Source organism: Glycine soja, chromosome 15 (assembly GCF_004193775.1).
Source record: "Glycine soja cultivar W05 chromosome 15, ASM419377v2, whole genome shotgun sequence".
In the NCBI taxonomy this organism is placed as follows: domain Eukaryota; kingdom Viridiplantae; phylum Streptophyta; class Magnoliopsida; order Fabales; family Fabaceae; genus Glycine; species Glycine soja.
The window spans coordinates 15,834,059-15,850,476 of record NC_041016.1 but is presented as its reverse complement, the minus strand read 5'-3'; the positions used below and the strand labels follow the sequence as shown (position 1 = coordinate 15,850,476).

Sequence of the window (16,418 nt, the reverse complement as noted above, 5' to 3'; positions counted from 1 at the left end):
TAAGTTAGGTCACTCTTACTAGTCAGGGTGACACTGTTTTGCGAGAATGCTCCAACCATGTGGGATCGACACAAGCTTAAAGGAGCACTCAAATCGGGTGTATTTACCCCCAAGGCCTAAACTCCGAAGAGTCCGTTAGGGTCTCTCCCTGTTGATTCAGGTCCAACTCAAAAAACATTTTAACATGCAGACTCTATCTATGAACTATACAAAACACACGACTCCTCAATTGTTTTCAAAATAATTTTAACTCGTCCAGCCTCAAAGTGATTCAACTCGTCAGGTTCTCACAATGAATTCCATCACAATACTCTTTGCGTATTAACTCGTCGTCCTTAAAGGGTCTTACAATCGTGTAATTGTATGGTTTATAACTCATAACTCAATGCACACAACATCTCAATACTCGTGTGATCTCACAATTTAACACATACTCAACTTGTCATTTATACACAGTTGATCACACTTTTATAATCCCAAGACATCACGTTATCACGCCTCATTCATCATATACATATCACACAATAATAATATTAATATGTTATGTTCATATGACTAATCATCACATTAAAACAGGCATTTAAAATCATACATGTGTCATTGGAGTTTGAACTATGCAATACACACAACTATTCAATTGTTTTCAAAATCATTTTAACTCGTCGTGCCTCAAAGTGATTCAACTCGTCGGGTTTCCACAGTGGATCCCATCACAATACTCGTCGCACATTAACTTGTTGCCCTTAAGGGTCTTACAATTGTGTGATTGTATAGTTCATAGCTCACAACTCAATGCGTATAAAATCTCAATATACATATATCTTATAATTCAACACATACTCAATTTATCACATATACCAAATCTTAATCACAATGTTATAATCCCAACTTAACATGTTATCACACCTTATGAATCATATAAACATCACATAGTATTAATATTTACCTGACACAAAACATGCATATATTAAATCGAACTATATTGTTTTCAATTAAAAAGAGTTAATAAATAATTAAACTAAAAATGTATTGAAAGTATTTATCATTGAATCTTCATATATTAATTTTCTTTCAATTTAATTTTATTATTTGAAACTATTAATTCCTAATTTATTTTAACAATTCATATACATATATATGTGTTATAATCATCAACCCGTAATAAGCTTATGAGACCAAAATGTGACAAAGAACATTTCCAACAATCTAATTCTCATGCTAATCTAGTAAATCTTGTCCAAAACACAAATAAATTATACAAAAATGTTTCTCACAACATGGAGAGTAAAACCCTTTAAACAATTTCACATAATCATATCAAAATTAAATGAATCAAAATCATAGGTTCAAAAATATAAAAAAACGAAGAACACTCAGTTTTATCAACCAATTCGCATCAGAGCATCAATTGGTCCGTCAAACATAATAATCTTGTGATTATAATCATAAAGGCAGAATTACAATACAATAAACATTTCAAAATAAACTCCAATTTGATTCTCTAAGGATCCTTACACGTGTTCTTTTAAGCGGACTCACGTGTGCAGTTTGGCAGTGATAGAGGTGTCTCTAACGGTTCCTTAAGATTTTTCAAGCTTTTTCCCTAGTTGCTTTACTAGGGTTTTCAAGCATTAAAGAGAAGGAGAAGAGATTAGAATATCAATTTCACTCTTTGTGCGAGGGTTATTTCTTTTTCTATCAATATTATTTCGCAAATCCCAATGATGGGAATGTGTGAAAATGAATTCTGAATGTGGTGTCCAAATTTTAGAACAATCTAACGGTTAAAAAGTCTGAGATCATAATTTTATTGAGACAGATTTGAATATATACAAAAAAAAAGAAAGAGTTTTGAGAGAGAAAAAAAGAAAAGAAAAACATATTCTAATTGTAAAAAATGAGCTAGTATGTCTCTATTTATAGCATACTCTGAGTCTATTATTTACTTTTTTTCTCGTTATTTTATTATTTTATAAAAATAAACTCTATTTTATTTTTTATTAGACAAATAACTAATTAAAACATCAATTTATTTTCTAATATTATGAAACCCTTATCTATTTATTGCAGATAACGCAGTTTTTGTCTAGTGAGGTAGCTTCAGATGCATTTGCATAATATTTGACTTGGTTTTGTGCTTGTTCTCGCACAACCTTACCCTTAACTTGGTTTTCATCGATTTCCAATATGTTAACTCCATAAACAAGACCAAAAAGAAAAGAAAATACTGACAGTTGGAGGTTAGTTTCTTGTTCTTTGGTATCTGATTTGTTGCTGATTTGCTGAGTTGGGTTGGAACGGATAATCAGGAGTGACATCGCGTGGAGACCAGATTTAGTGCGGTTAAATTTATACGCATTCACATAGTCGCAGTATTTGTAACCATTGGATGAAGATCGCAAATGTGTGTTTTACTCATGATTCATTGAAATAAGATATGAACTGTCTGATTTTCATGACACGATTGATTTTGAATTGCTGAATACATGAATGTGTGAAAAATTAAAATGCATAAAAATCCAGATCTGATGGTGTGGTGGGGTTGCATCAGTCATTAGAATGAGTTTTTTTTTTTATCCGTAGAAATAAAAAATGAAAGCATATCGTAATGATATATATAAGTGCTAGGACAATGATAAGGTTTAGTAGTGATATAAATTCTGGGGACACATTTTGGACACGGTTGCAAATTTTACCTATCTTTTGGCATTTATTTGTCCTTCTAACATTGTGACAATTTGATTTATGTCAATTGATTGCTGCCCAACACCAAGGTCGGTCATCCTTGCAGCATCAAAGGAAATAGACCAAGAAAATGATTAAAATACTCATTATCTCGATCAGAAAAGACCATAAAGAAAGTCAGTCTTTGGACTATTAATTTAGAGTAATGTATGGTTCCTTTTTCTAATTTTTTTTCCAACCACGAGCTTCTTTGTACTGTACCTTGAAAGGCTCTTTATTGACTATATTTTATTTGTATTTGGCAAGATATTTTTTTTCAAATGATAAAAATTTTTAAACTTATGCTTAAAATTTAATAGTTTTTTATCTACTTTTTTTTTTCATTTTATTTCTAGTAATTGATTATTTCAAATACAAAATCAACTAATACATACAACTTCATGTTTCTTTTGTAAATTTAATATAAAACTTATTCTTTTAAGTAGCTAAAACAAAATGGATTAAATTTAATTATTTTTCACTTACCACATGTCTACATCCAAACATAATAATCAAGTGTAATAAAAATTCAATAAACTATAATTAACTATGGAAATAAATTATTTTCTAAAGTGATAACAGTTAATTATGAATATATTTTAGGGTTAAATCATATATGAATTTGTAATTTTTCTCTCATGATTTTTTTTGAGCAAATAATTATTAAATTAATATCATTTAAGTTTTTGTGCAAAAAATATTAAAAGTGATGAACTTAGGATGATTAGTGAGTTAAATAAAGTCCAAAAAGCAAGATAATTCCCAAAGACAGAAATAATTAAGGAAAACGAGCTAATTAAGGAAATCATGACTAATCACGGAAAATATACTAATTAAGGAAAACATGACTAATTAAGGAAACTAAAGACGGACTTAGTGTAAGAAGTCCACTAATCTACACCTATAAAAGAAGAAGAGAGAAGAAGGAAAATATATACAAAAATTCCAAGAGAATATAATTTCTTATAAAAGGCAAAAGTTAGAAGAAGGAGAAATAAACATTGAGAGTCATTCCTTTCCTTCATTCCCTTTCTTATCTTTTCTCCGTTTGCTAAATATTTTCCTTTTGCAATTATAAAACTTTCATGACAATTAGACTTGACATTCAACTACTCTTGATGTAATTTGTCTTCTTATCTATTTAATAATATTACATTTACATTATCCTTTATTGTGCTTAATATTATTGTTTGTGGCTTGATCACCCATTTGCATGGTAAATTTTAGGGATAGTGTTGAGAAACATTATGTTCTAATAGACCTGGAAAAATGTATCTAAATAAAGTCATTACTAGGGATAAGTTTATATTTGTTTTGCCTGTTACACATCTTTATTCTTAATGCAATTTACTATTTTAGCTTTGCAAATGAACTTGGGAGAGAAAATAGATAAATTAGACTCTTTCATGCGGGGGACCAAAGTTAGAGTATATTAGTAGATGCAAGTGTAAATTAGAATAATTGTAAATAGAAAAAAATAATTAACATTACATCAAAGAGTAGCACTGGTAGGTTAAGTTCCTACCATTCTTATCTTCTGAATTTGCTTCTATAATATTATTGAGTTCTCTAATTTTTCTGTCTTTAATTAATAATTTAAATTCTTGTTTAGTTTCTTCTCTTGTTTGATTTAATTTTCCACCAATTGAAATTAGTGTTTTCTCATAATCTTTTCAAATTAATTTTTTTTCACTTTTTTTTCTTAATCAAATATTCATTCACATAAATACAAACAAAGTCCCTGTGAATTTGATACTCGAATTTTCATTCCAACTTTACTATTTGTCCATCTATCAACACAAAGTTAATATGATTACACAATTGATTTTTTAACTTTGTGTTCCCTTATGTTTCCAACAGTTGTCCTATTGCGTTGCAATGAAGTTTGAAAAGAGAAAACAGCAATGGTTTCCGCACAAGATTATCGGCTGAATAACAAGTCAGATTGAAGAATAAATGTGAACAAGTATTTTATTTCTCTTCCTTGATTTTCAACAATGAAAATCCAAACTAATAGAGTGGTTTGTATTTTTCGGATGGATTATTCATAATCATCTATTGACCTAAGTTTTTTTGTCATCGGACTCGAGTTTAAAATATAGTCAGCCAAGCCCACCCTTAAAATATAAGCAATATTAATTCAACGTTGAAAAACCTGAAATGAATATAGTATAATAACAGTTGTTTTAATTATTGAATAAAATTTACAGGATCTGTGTTTGTGTTCACAAGAGAGGAGGGGACAATAAAAAAAGAAGATAACATACTCTTCTTATTGTCAATGGGCTGACTTTTCTTGGATACAGAAATTAGAAAACCAACTTAAAGCAACATTGGCAGTGTATTAAATAATGGAGTAGGTAGGTATTGTATATCTATGAGAAAAATGGCAAATTAATAAATAAATAAATAAATAAATAAAAGAGAAAAAATGAAAAAAAAAAATCATAAAAATGTTCTATCTCAGACTATTTTATAATGAGTTAGTTATTGTTACAAGAGATATGCTAGTAATATATTAACTAAAAATTATTAAAAAAATACAAAATTTAATAAGTCTTACCTCCTATTTAATGATTTTTACTAATAATTTTATAATAATGAATAATGTTTAATTAATGATAAAGAGAATCTTAAAAAAAGTATGTATCACTCCTCTTATCACACAGACAAGACAAAAGATTTTATTTATATAAAGTGAGAGGAACATTTTAAAGGGTCTGAATCTTATAATCGTTGAGTATAAAACATTCATCGAATAAATTTATTTATGTCTTGTTGGAAATGTATCCAACAAGAGTAATTTTTTTAATATGAGAGTAATTATTTATAATTATATAATTCATATTAGTTTCTTGTGAAGATAACTCTCAATAGATACGTGCCCATAGTTTTCAAATAATTATTAAATGAAAACTTACTATTTGCTATTGCACGTGAGAACACAAGTAGCCGACCGGAGAAAAAAAAGACAGAAGAGAGAGCATGCGACGCGGGTAAATAAAATGTCTGAAAAGTCAAGACAAGTCTTCGTCTTCAAACTTCAAACCTTATTGCTTTAGTCCTTATTGCAAGTCAAAGTCTTGTACCACAATCCTTCAAAATAATAAACATTTCACTTTCAACTTAAAATACTTGCACATAATATATAATACAACCACACTTAGTTGCACACATATTTTCATTATATTAATACAAAATCTTACTATAAATAAAGAAAATTTTCTCTTCGAGCTGGGGAACCCCACTAAGAGCACATAATCATAATCATGAAGAAAGCAGGGAGCATAAGCTCTGGTCTCAAACTCACAGTTCCTGCTGCATCTGATCGTGATTCATTTACAAAGTTCCGGTGAGCCTCTCTAGATCTTTTGTTTGTGTCAATGAATGTGTTTGTTTTGTGTATGGTTTTTGTTTTGGATAATTGGAATTGTGGGTATTTGGCAGGTCTGAGCCTGAAAGTGGAACGTTTAAGGCTGGTGACTTGCTTGTCAATAATGAAGGAGTTCGAATTGTCTCTGAGAATGAAGTGGAAGCTGTAACATGTTTCTCTTAACTTTTTTATATTTTGCACTTTTTTAGTTGCTTGTTTTAAAGTGTGTGTATTCAATTGGGTTGGTGAATTGTTTCTCCTTTTGGATTTGATCTTTAGTGATTGCTAATGAATTTAATTTCTGGTTTTATTTCTCTTACATTCGTTTTCTCTATAAATAAATGGAGGATAAGCTGATGAAGGAAAACATCGTGTTCAGGAGATATCATCCACTTCATGAACTACTAAATAAAATGAGCTTGTAATTCCCTTTCCATTCGATTTAAGATGCTAAGATCCAATTGCAAGATATGTGACTTAAGCCCACTTTGGAAATATGAAATTCAATTGTGGGATTTATAAGACTGGACTCCACAATTGTAGTTATCAATTTTTGTGGTGTATTTCTCCCAAGGTTCTTGGTAGAAAACAAAATTGTTTTGGTGTTGTCTAGACTCGAAAGAGAAGTGTATGCTTCACATTGGAAAAATTCTTATGCCTTGAAAAGTTCTTTTTATTTTTTTGTCACCTGATTCATTGGGGGAGAGACTAATTCCACTCATGCTATGTGTGGTCCAAGAAAATTTTATACAAGATGAGAATCGAACAAGTTTTCTCACACTAAATAGATCGTTGTCCCTTATGTGAATACAACAAGACCTTATACCATTGCACCAACCTGGTGGATTTGAAAATTTGTATTTATAAAACCCTTTTGTATAACTTTTTTTTACAACTAAGAGATACAAAGAGAAGAAAGAAAAGCACGGTGAAGAATAATGTAACTCACTTTTATTCTATGTTATGATCTCAATCTCCATAGATTTGTAGCTACAATCATTTGTAGCATCCAATCATTGTGGTTTCTGGTACAAGGGGTTTGAATCTTGGTCTTCCTGTTTAGTAATATTTTGTTTGGTCACTATACTTTTGAAAACAGATTACATGAGGGTTGAATTCTGATAATTTTGTATTTGAGTTTAAATGTTTAATATTTGTGCTATTTTCAGCCACCCCCGATCAGGCCACAAGATAACCAGTTAAGTTTGGCAGACATTGATACAATCAAAGTGATTGGAAAAGGAAATGGAGGGGTAGTGCAATTGGTGCAACACAAATGGACTAATCAGTTTTTTGCATTGAAGGTATACTTGCTGGCTGCATACATACCTTTCTTTGAGTTTGCATTTTCCGTTTCTTTCCTAATTTCCTTTTTTTGTTAACTTTTTTGTACTACCTAAATCATAATTTCAAAGGTAAAATCATTCCTATTGTCCATTAAATCCATTTCATTGATGAAACGGTATTTTTCAATCTAATTTAGATTTTGTGATTTTTTTTTTTAAAAAATCTCCATGTAATCATTGTAAGTCACAAGAACATAAATTGTAATTCAGTAAATCTTAATTGTGATCACGTACTTGTGGACAATGAGAGGTATGTTGAAGTTCCACATTATGATGGGTAACCCAGAGTAAAAGAAGACATGTTGAAGTCCCACATTGATTAAAGATATAAGTGGAGAACAATTCTCACCTTATAAATTAGTTTTGGTTTTGTAGGGTTGAGTTAGACTCCAAATCTAAGTTCTAAAATTTTCCACATAATTTGGTTTTTTTAATTTAAAAATATCTCTATGCAATCAGTGTAAATCATGGAAACATAAAGTTCCAGAAAGTATTGATCTCAATTAGAGTTTAACCAATTGATTACTTGATTTCATGAAGAGTAAAATCATTTCATTCCACTAGTTAGTTTTGCTGCAGTTTGTTTCTTTTCCATTATGTCTGAACACCATCTTCTTTTTCATTCAACATTTTACCTTCTAATTTCACAGAACATAAATCATTGAGATGTGGATCTCTTCTTAGGAACTGTTATATTTTAATCAGTTCAATGGGACAAATTTAGGTTATGGTCAGAAGACCCCAAACACAGAAGACATCCGCAACTGTCATAATTATATGGTTTAAACTTTAAATGCATTTTTCATCCCTATTTTATTTTATTTTTTTATGTTGAGGAGGGCTAAGCCCCAAGAAAAAGAAGGCTAGACAGGAACAGATCTAGGAGATGAGAGCCCCATAGCATCCCTCAATAGGAGGAGCTGACATGGAGCAAGTGGAGGGGATCCAAAATAACATGCAGACCCATGGGCTTAGATGAGCAGCATTTGCCATCCAATCAACATTTTCATCCCTATAGTTCATCTCAATTTTGGTTTAAATGTTTAATGTTTGGTCCATATAGTTTTGTTTCGTTTGTTTAGGTTTTTGCTCTATAGTTTCATTCTCTTTAAGTTTGAGCTCCTATAGTTACATGCTTGTTTGTTTTTGGTCCAAATAACTTACTAGACATTGGTTTAGATGGTTGTCTCTTGAAGGGAACATGTGATGCCATACTGTTGGTAGGAGGGTCCCTAACCTAAACTAAATAAAAGTATATGGATCAAAAACCAAACTTTTAGAATATGAGAGCTAAAACCATAATTGAGATAAACTATAGGAATAAAAATGTATTTAAATCTAATTTCTTTTTTGTCATTCATTATATTTACATTTACTTTGAATTGGAATTACAGCAATTATGGGGTAATAAATCCAGTATATTGGTTCTTCGTCCTGCTTTTAGCGTTTCCAAATTTTAATATTTTGTATGTGGTTGTTTACTTTAACAATATGAATTTTATTAGCTTGAAATTCCTGCATCTGTATCATTATCTTAATCTAGGTTCTTGTAACAGACTAGTTTTGTCCTATCCGATTTCTTTGATGGCAACATAAATCCAATCATGTACTCCAATCCACTTTTTTCTTTTGTATCTTATGCTGTGTTCTTCATGACTTAGGAAATCCAAATGCCTATTGAGGAGCCTATCCGCAGGCAGATAGCACAAGAGCTAAAAATCAATCAATCAGCACAATGTCCCTATGTTGTTGTTTGCTACAATTCATTCTATCATAACGGTGTCATATCAATCATTTTAGAGTACATGGACGGAGGGTCCTTGGAAGATCTTCTGAGCAAAGTTAAAACAATTCCAGAGTCATATCTTTCTGCCATCTGCAAGCAGGTGAGGAATAATATTTTACTTCATCCTTGCACCTTTAATTCTTTTCGCTGCATGCCTAACTAGACTCTTATTTTAATACTAAAATGTAGGTGCTCAAGGGTTTAATGTATCTTCACTATGCAAAACATATTATCCATAGGGACTTAAAACCTTCTAATCTGCTGATAAATCATAGAGGGGAGGTAAAGATTACTGACTTTGGTGTAAGTGTAATCATGGAAAATACATCTGGTCAAGCAAATACATTCATTGGCACATACAGCTATATGTCGGTGAGTAACAAATGCGAGTATATTTATCATTTTGCTCTAACGAACTTTGGAATATAATTTATCCATCATGCTAATTTTGCAGCCAGAAAGAATCATTGGTAACCAGCATGGCTACAACTACAAAAGTGATATATGGAGCTTGGGACTGATTTTGCTCAAGTGTGCTACGGGGCAGTTTCCATATACACCACCGGATCGTGAAGGGTGGGAAAATATTTTCCAGCTTATTGAAGTCATTGTGGAAAAACCTTCTCCCAGTGCTCCATCAGATGATTTTTCTCCAGAATTTTGCTCATTTATCTCAGCATGGTAAATATTAAGTATGCTTCAGTAACTAAATCATATAACTCAAGAATCTTGGCCCATCAAAAGAAAATGAAAACTCACATGCACACACGTGCACACAGAGTCTCATCCTGAAATTAATTGGGATACTTGATGAGCCAACAATTCAAAAGCAGAATGAGTATGTAGCCAAAACATGTAGTCTATCTAATTGTGTGTGGGGCCTTATATTCATATTTTTGTTATATAGTCTACCTAAATTCTGTGATCTGAAGCCTTATATTTTAAGATATATTATTTCATGGAACGAACCTCCATCTGTGTTTAAACCAAATCTAAAAGGTTGGCACCTTCAATCACTTATTCTGTCATGAATTTTATGTCTCTGCATTTTTATGAGACTTCTGATCCTCATTCAATCTTCTCTGTCTATAGTTTACAGAAAAATCCAGGGGATAGACCGTCAGCTCGGGACCTTATAGTATGCATAAATCCTAACTATATGAGTATGCCATGTAAAATAGATCAAGTAGTCATTCTTACGGTGTATATCTATGATTTGATTTACAGAATCATCCTTTTATCAACATGCATGAGGACTTGAACGTGGATCTTTCAGCTTATTTCTTCAACTCAGGATGTACACTTGCAACCATATAGAACACAGTATGTTCCGATCCTGGACTTTATTCAAAGGTAACAGTTTATTCAAATTTGCACTGCATGTAACTTCACTAGGCATTCTTGAATGTAAATTACTATCTAAACAGTCAGAATGTGTTGATCTGTCACGATTATTGCTTCTATATTGAGGGAGTGATCTGTTAGTGTGAATTGTAAGCACCAAGGCTTTAAATTGTGGCCACAGTTGCAATTTTATCATGATCCTTAATACTGCAGAGATTTACAAACAAATGTGATTGAAATTGTGGTTGCAAGGCAATTTGGAGACTCCAAAAACTTTGACATTGCAGCCTAAATCACGACCACGAACCATTTTTTTTAAAGAAAAAAGATAGCAATACACTCTTTTAAACATGCACTCTATTGTTAGCAAAAATTTATTGAAAATCACAAATTTTGTAAGTCCACTTATTATCTAATGATTTTCTAGCCTGATTTTGGAGTTTTCAACAAATTTTAATCAATTATAGAGTGTTTGTTCAAAAGAGTGGGTCACAATGTGTTGCTAGTACTCCTCTTTTTTAAAACCTTGGTAATCACTACAAAGGTTGGTGCTTTGGTGCTTAGAATTTTATATGACTGATTTCCAATTTCTATTGAAATGAGCCTTTGTGTTGAGAGCTTTTATTGTGCTACTAATCAGATTGGAAATTGGAATACTCTTCTAAAGCCAATATCATAATTTACAGATATTACCTAAACTACAAGTAAATGTGGGATGTGCTCGTTTGCAACTTTCCAAGTTTCCATACTAATATTCTGGACTATTTGCACAGTGAAAGATATGGCATTCTATGTCAACTGGGCAAATGGCAAGTACTGCTGTCACTTCATATGTAACTGCAATTTGTACTCCTTGAAGAGGATTCCTAGTTGCCTATGACCAGAATTTGTAGAATGGAGCCAAGGAAACCAGCTTCTAAAATTTATGCCTGCTCATTTGACAATGACTAATAATGCAATTCAATAGTTGTTGTTTTGATTACTTGAGTGGACAACTTGAAACTTTTACACCAATAAAAAATATTTTAACTTTCTGATGGGAGCAGCTCTACAGTGACATCTCAATCTCATCTTAAGCTGAGGCATCCCTCTGCAGAACAAATTTTAGCATACATTACATAGCCCTGTTTCAAAACTAAGGGCTAATAGAATAAATAAATTATGTTATGGACTGAAAAATACTTGTAAAATGATGAATAAACCATCAATTTCATCCTTAAAGTATTACACTCTCTCCTAAATAATCCATAAAGTAAAAATAATACAAGTAATCCTTCAAGTATCATCAATCATTCTAAATAGTCTCTCAAATATTGGAAAATTCTTCAAATTAGTCCCTGAATGTTAGTATAGTAGTATCAGTTTAGGGACTAAACTGATGAATATTCAATACTTTAGAGACTACTTACATAATTTCATTAGTTTAAGGACTACTTAGGAGAGAGCGCAATAGTTGAGGGACCAAATTAATGGTTTATTCTAAAATAATAGAATATATGTAACAATTATTCTAGATTATGCGTATCTATATTATTCTTTTTTCTTGATTTTTCTCTGAGGCTTCAAGTCTACAACAATGACAGAGATGTTATCTTTGGTTCCTCTTTGGAGGGCAAGTCTAGAAAGATACTCTGCGGCATACTGAGCTGCAGGATCAACTCCTTCTTGACCTTGTTCTGATGATGAGTTGTTGCCATTCTTCTTATGCCAAAGAAGGATTCGCTTTCGTGCAATGTCACAGGCTTCTTCGTTTGTCATGACATCCCATAAACCATCACTGGCCAGAATGAGGCATTCGTCGTTTTTGTCTAATTGGAGACACCTCACTTCTGGCTCTGGAATTACCCACGGTTTCAAGTACCTGTCACCTTTTAATCAACAACAAGAAACAAAGTTAAACTTAAGTATATATGACTTGAATCTTATACATAAAATGGATGATAAGTATTAAGAAAAGGCACTCAGAATCCATAAAACGTGGTGGGGACGGATTACCTCCCATTAATGTAAAAAAAGAAAAAAGTTACGTAATCTTATAATTTATTAATTAATATAATTAAGTATGTTAATGTTATTTTTAAGTCAAATTAGATTAAGTAAAAGCTTGGCTTGAGCTATCCCTTTCCAGTTCTTTAAATCGTCAAGCAATATTTTGAAGTATTATTATTTATCAGAGCGCTTTTGGATCCAAAAATCACGGCTCATTGAACCAATAATGAACAGAAAATAGTGTTCTCATCCCCTCTGTCGATTTAACAGCAGGGAAGAAAGAAAAAAAAGCTAAGCAAATTGATTTGTGATCAAAAGATAATATTATACCAACATTGGTATTGTATACATCAAGATACAACGTTATACCAAGAGAAAAAATTTACCTTGTCATTGCATTCTATGTAGATTAGTGTAGAAATTTTTTGTCGTGGAAATGCAAAATCAAATAAGCCAGAATTGAGCATATATAAATTTTTGTACCTGTATAAATTGGTGCTCAAAAACAACACAATAAAGACATACCTATGGACCTTGACACTGCCAAAACACCTAGAACTCGGTACCCATTCCATTGTATGATCCTTCCCCCTGCAGCTTCTATCCTTTCCCATTCATCGTCTCTATTTGGCTGCAAAAGATGAAATAAAGTTAAAAATTTACTCCATCAGATAGCTTGAACTTCTAACTAATAGTCCAATAAACAAATTGAAACGAGGACAAAACTTAGTTATAGTTCTTTAGGTTCTTTGGTATTGTTATCCAATCAAAATTGGAATTTCACCTTGATATTCAATGTTGACTTTAAATGTGAATTGAGTTACCAAGTTGAAACTCCAAGATCAATACTAAAAACACTTAAGAAACTTTATGTAAGTAATATTATAGTCCTTGAATCAAATGCCTTACTTTGTGATCATCAGACAATGGCAATGCTTCTCTTCCGCGACACAAGACAGCTCTTGAATCTCCACAGTTTGCAACTATTATGTGTGTTTGAGTCAAAATGGCAACTACAGCAGTGGAGCCAACAGTCTCAGAAGCAAGAGGTTCAACACTAACACCATTACCTTCACCAACTCCTCCAACCTCATCATCCACTTTGTGAAAGCAATTGGAGAATGCTTTTTTCCATTGCTCCTCCCAGTTGTCCATCTCTTTCTTTCCATCCAAAGTTGACTTTGCAGCTTCTATCTCATCAACCAACACTGAATGAAGATGTTCCCGACAGTAATTGGCAACCTATGAGAACATCACACCCTCTATGTGAAATAGAATGGAACAAAGAGTAACTTCAATGATAAAATAATAGTATAATTTAAAGGAAGTATTTTAAGGCATACCTGAATGCCGCCATGTCCATCATAGACACCAAAAAAGTGGACTGGTGAGTATTTTGTGTTTTCACTCACATGATCATCCATTAACATCCTTGAAGTGACTTGAAAAAGGTGAGGCTTAACAGCAATAGCATCTTCCATCTCCTTTCTCCTTCCACAAACTGATGAGCAACCCCAAAGTGGGGTAGTACTAGTAGTATTACCACTCAATTCCAAGCATGTTGGCTTCTCAGGCATCTCACAACGCACATCAAATGTTTTCTTATTAGACTCATCTGATCCACTTCCATCATCACTTTCATGTTCCCTAGCATGTGGCAGCTTGGTCGAACCAGACTTTCCATCAATTATGTTATCATCAACCTTGATGATAATAGGTGAATTTCTTTCACAATTAGTCCTCAAAACAGAAGATTCCTCCCTACAAGGACTACTTTTGCCACCAGCAGCAGATTGAGAGATATGCCGATCACACTGAGAATCCTTAACTAACAATGATTCATTCTCTTTTATTGCCTGATTTAGACTTTCAGAATATAAACCATTATTGTCTCCTTGACTAACCATTTCTGAGACAAGGCCAGCTCCAACGGGATTCTCCTTTGCCTCTGAAGACACTTCAATTTGGGTTTGTGGCCCAATATCTGTGTGCTTTTCACTTTCAACTGCAGGATTAAATATCAAAGATGATGATGTATTTGCCCTGAGTTTGAGACCAGTTATCTCCATGTGGGTTGTCACTGCTTGCTCCTTTTGTATTAAATTCCCAAGTGTGAATGGCACTGCAACCGTCGAAGTTATTTCCTCCATAGGTTTTTTTTAGTTTGCTTTGTAGCAAAAAATAGCCTTATCCTCTAGAATCCTATAAATGCTAACCCCATGAACCCTCTTCTCTATGACAAGTTCAATTGGCATATAAACACCGAGAAGACACCTACGGCAAGAAACCAAAAGATCTTAGAACAATCTCCTCTACAGTGTAACAATACTAGTTTTAGACATAAAAAATTCAAAATCAAAGGTTATATTGAAACAGTGAAGCTAGATACTAGAATTAGAATAGCCCTCTAGACCCTTTCTTAATCCACCTGTTTTGGACTCTGTTTTGTTCTAAAATCTTTAATTTCTCTACCCTCTCACCAATCTTCGATTAATTCCTGAGGCAGAAGACAATAGATGATTCAAGAAAAACCCCAAATCCAAATAATTGTCAAAGTCAGTGCCTTGTCTCTCTCTAGCAAACAAGGAGACAAGGGAATGGGGTCATAAAAATAAATAAATAAATAAATAAACAAGAAAACAAGGACAAGAACAAATAGTACAGAATGAGAAGAGAAGTTCCTTGGATCTGAGGGAAACAACATCCACCATTGAAAATTAATTCCCCTGGGTTTACCTCTTATGTTCTTTTCATGTGTCAACTACAACATGGCCACCCATCCTCATGTCAACTTCCACCCACTTTATGCCATTGCTATCTATATAAATTTTGCCTTCATTTCTTTCTTGAGTGCATTCAGATTAACCTCTTGAAACCGTAAAAGCAATGAGTTGTTGCTTACCTTCACAAAATGAAAAAAAAAAAAAAGGAATAAAAAGGAGGATCCAAAACATCAGTAAGTAGATGCCAATGCCAATGCCATTATTGACTTTTTGTATCAAACTTTAAACAATGAAACATTTGTATTTTCTTCACAGATTTCTTTGCTTAAAAAAAGTAAAAATAAAAAGGACTCTCAAGTCTCATCCTATGAAAACAAACTACAATACGTAATAGATTCATGATTGATTACCTTTATATCTTTAAGAAAAAAGCAAAAAAAAAAAAAAAAAAGACTTCCTTAAACAAAATCTTTTGTTCACCAACCAAAGAGGATGGGAAAAGAAAAGAAAATTGTTGGAGGCTTCACACTTGTTCCCTTGCTTAATGATGCAAGAGTTTGACACGTAGCACTTTCGTTTGGTTTATTAGTTGGTCGGTTTGGTTAGGTTACATCAATACATCATTCCCTAACAAATATCTAAAAGAGAACACTTTCTTTAATATTACCGATATCCACACAAGATTTTTGGACATGAAAAGTCTTTCTTTCTGATCTCTCATCCATTCGTATCTTTTTTACAAACGTGCTTTGATTTTACAACAACATTCTTACTATAATCGAGATCAAGTTTGAACCATAGCCAACATAATATTATTTTATGCATTTATGTAACAAAAATAATTCGCAAAAATGATCAAAGCCAATAGTAGGAGAGCACCCAAGAGGGAAAGATGAGTTCGAGGACATGTGCGTGAAGATCAAGGGAAGATCCCCACGGCCTAGGGGAGATGCACAAAGGCAACAAATCATGGAATTTAATTGAGTAATTAATCAATTACATGTGGAAGATATGGGTCAGGTGATATTAGTGACAAAAAAAATTCAAATTATAGTATATAAAATTTGAATGGTACATGAGATCCTGAAAGTGTAATTTGTAGATCAAATTAAATTTAAATATCAAATTAGTTC

The 16,418-nt window shown here is 32.4% G+C and overlaps 2 protein-coding genes across 7 annotated transcripts; one reads left to right on the top strand and one right to left on the bottom strand.

Moving 5' to 3' along the window:
• Positions 1–5,922: 5,922 nt before the first annotated feature.
• LOC114386935 (mitogen-activated protein kinase kinase 2-like) lies at positions 5,923–11,607 on the top strand. Of its 3 annotated transcripts, none has more exons than XM_028347009.1 (9): positions 5,924–6,076; positions 6,172–6,262; positions 7,267–7,401; positions 9,105–9,329; positions 9,419–9,601; positions 9,684–9,910; positions 10,322–10,367; positions 10,457–10,582; positions 11,347–11,607. In XM_028347009.1, the coding sequence occupies exons 1-8, from the start codon at positions 5,994–5,996 to the stop codon at positions 10,544–10,546; spliced, it is 1,080 nt and encodes a 359-aa protein (XP_028202810.1). In that variant the 5' UTR covers positions 5,924–5,993; the 3' UTR covers positions 10,547–10,582; positions 11,347–11,607. The 3 variants fall into 3 exon arrangements, with proteins under 3 accessions (XP_028202811.1, XP_028202810.1, XP_028202809.1); XM_028347008.1 differs by having other exon boundaries at positions 11,260–11,607; XM_028347010.1 differs by lacking the exons at positions 10,322–10,367; positions 11,347–11,607 and having other exon boundaries at positions 5,923–6,076; positions 10,457–10,585.
• LOC114386934 (protein phosphatase 2C 50-like) lies at positions 11,528–15,627 on the bottom strand. 4 transcript variants are annotated; one of them, XM_028347005.1, is made up of 6 exons: positions 15,299–15,627; positions 14,991–15,059; positions 13,906–14,836; positions 13,472–13,804; positions 13,088–13,193; positions 11,528–12,441 (listed from the first exon to the last, which is right to left on the bottom strand). In XM_028347005.1, the coding sequence occupies exons 3-6, from the start codon at positions 14,710–14,712 to the stop codon at positions 12,104–12,106; spliced, it is 1,584 nt and encodes a 527-aa protein (XP_028202806.1). In that variant the 5' UTR covers positions 14,713–14,836; positions 14,991–15,059; positions 15,299–15,627; the 3' UTR covers positions 11,528–12,103. The 4 variants fall into 4 exon arrangements, with proteins under 4 accessions (XP_028202806.1, XP_028202807.1, XP_028202808.1 ...); XM_028347006.1 differs by lacking the exon at positions 15,299–15,627 and adding an exon at positions 15,225–15,249; XM_028347007.1 differs by lacking the exon at positions 14,991–15,059.
• Between the last annotated feature and the right edge of the window lie 791 nt (positions 15,628–16,418).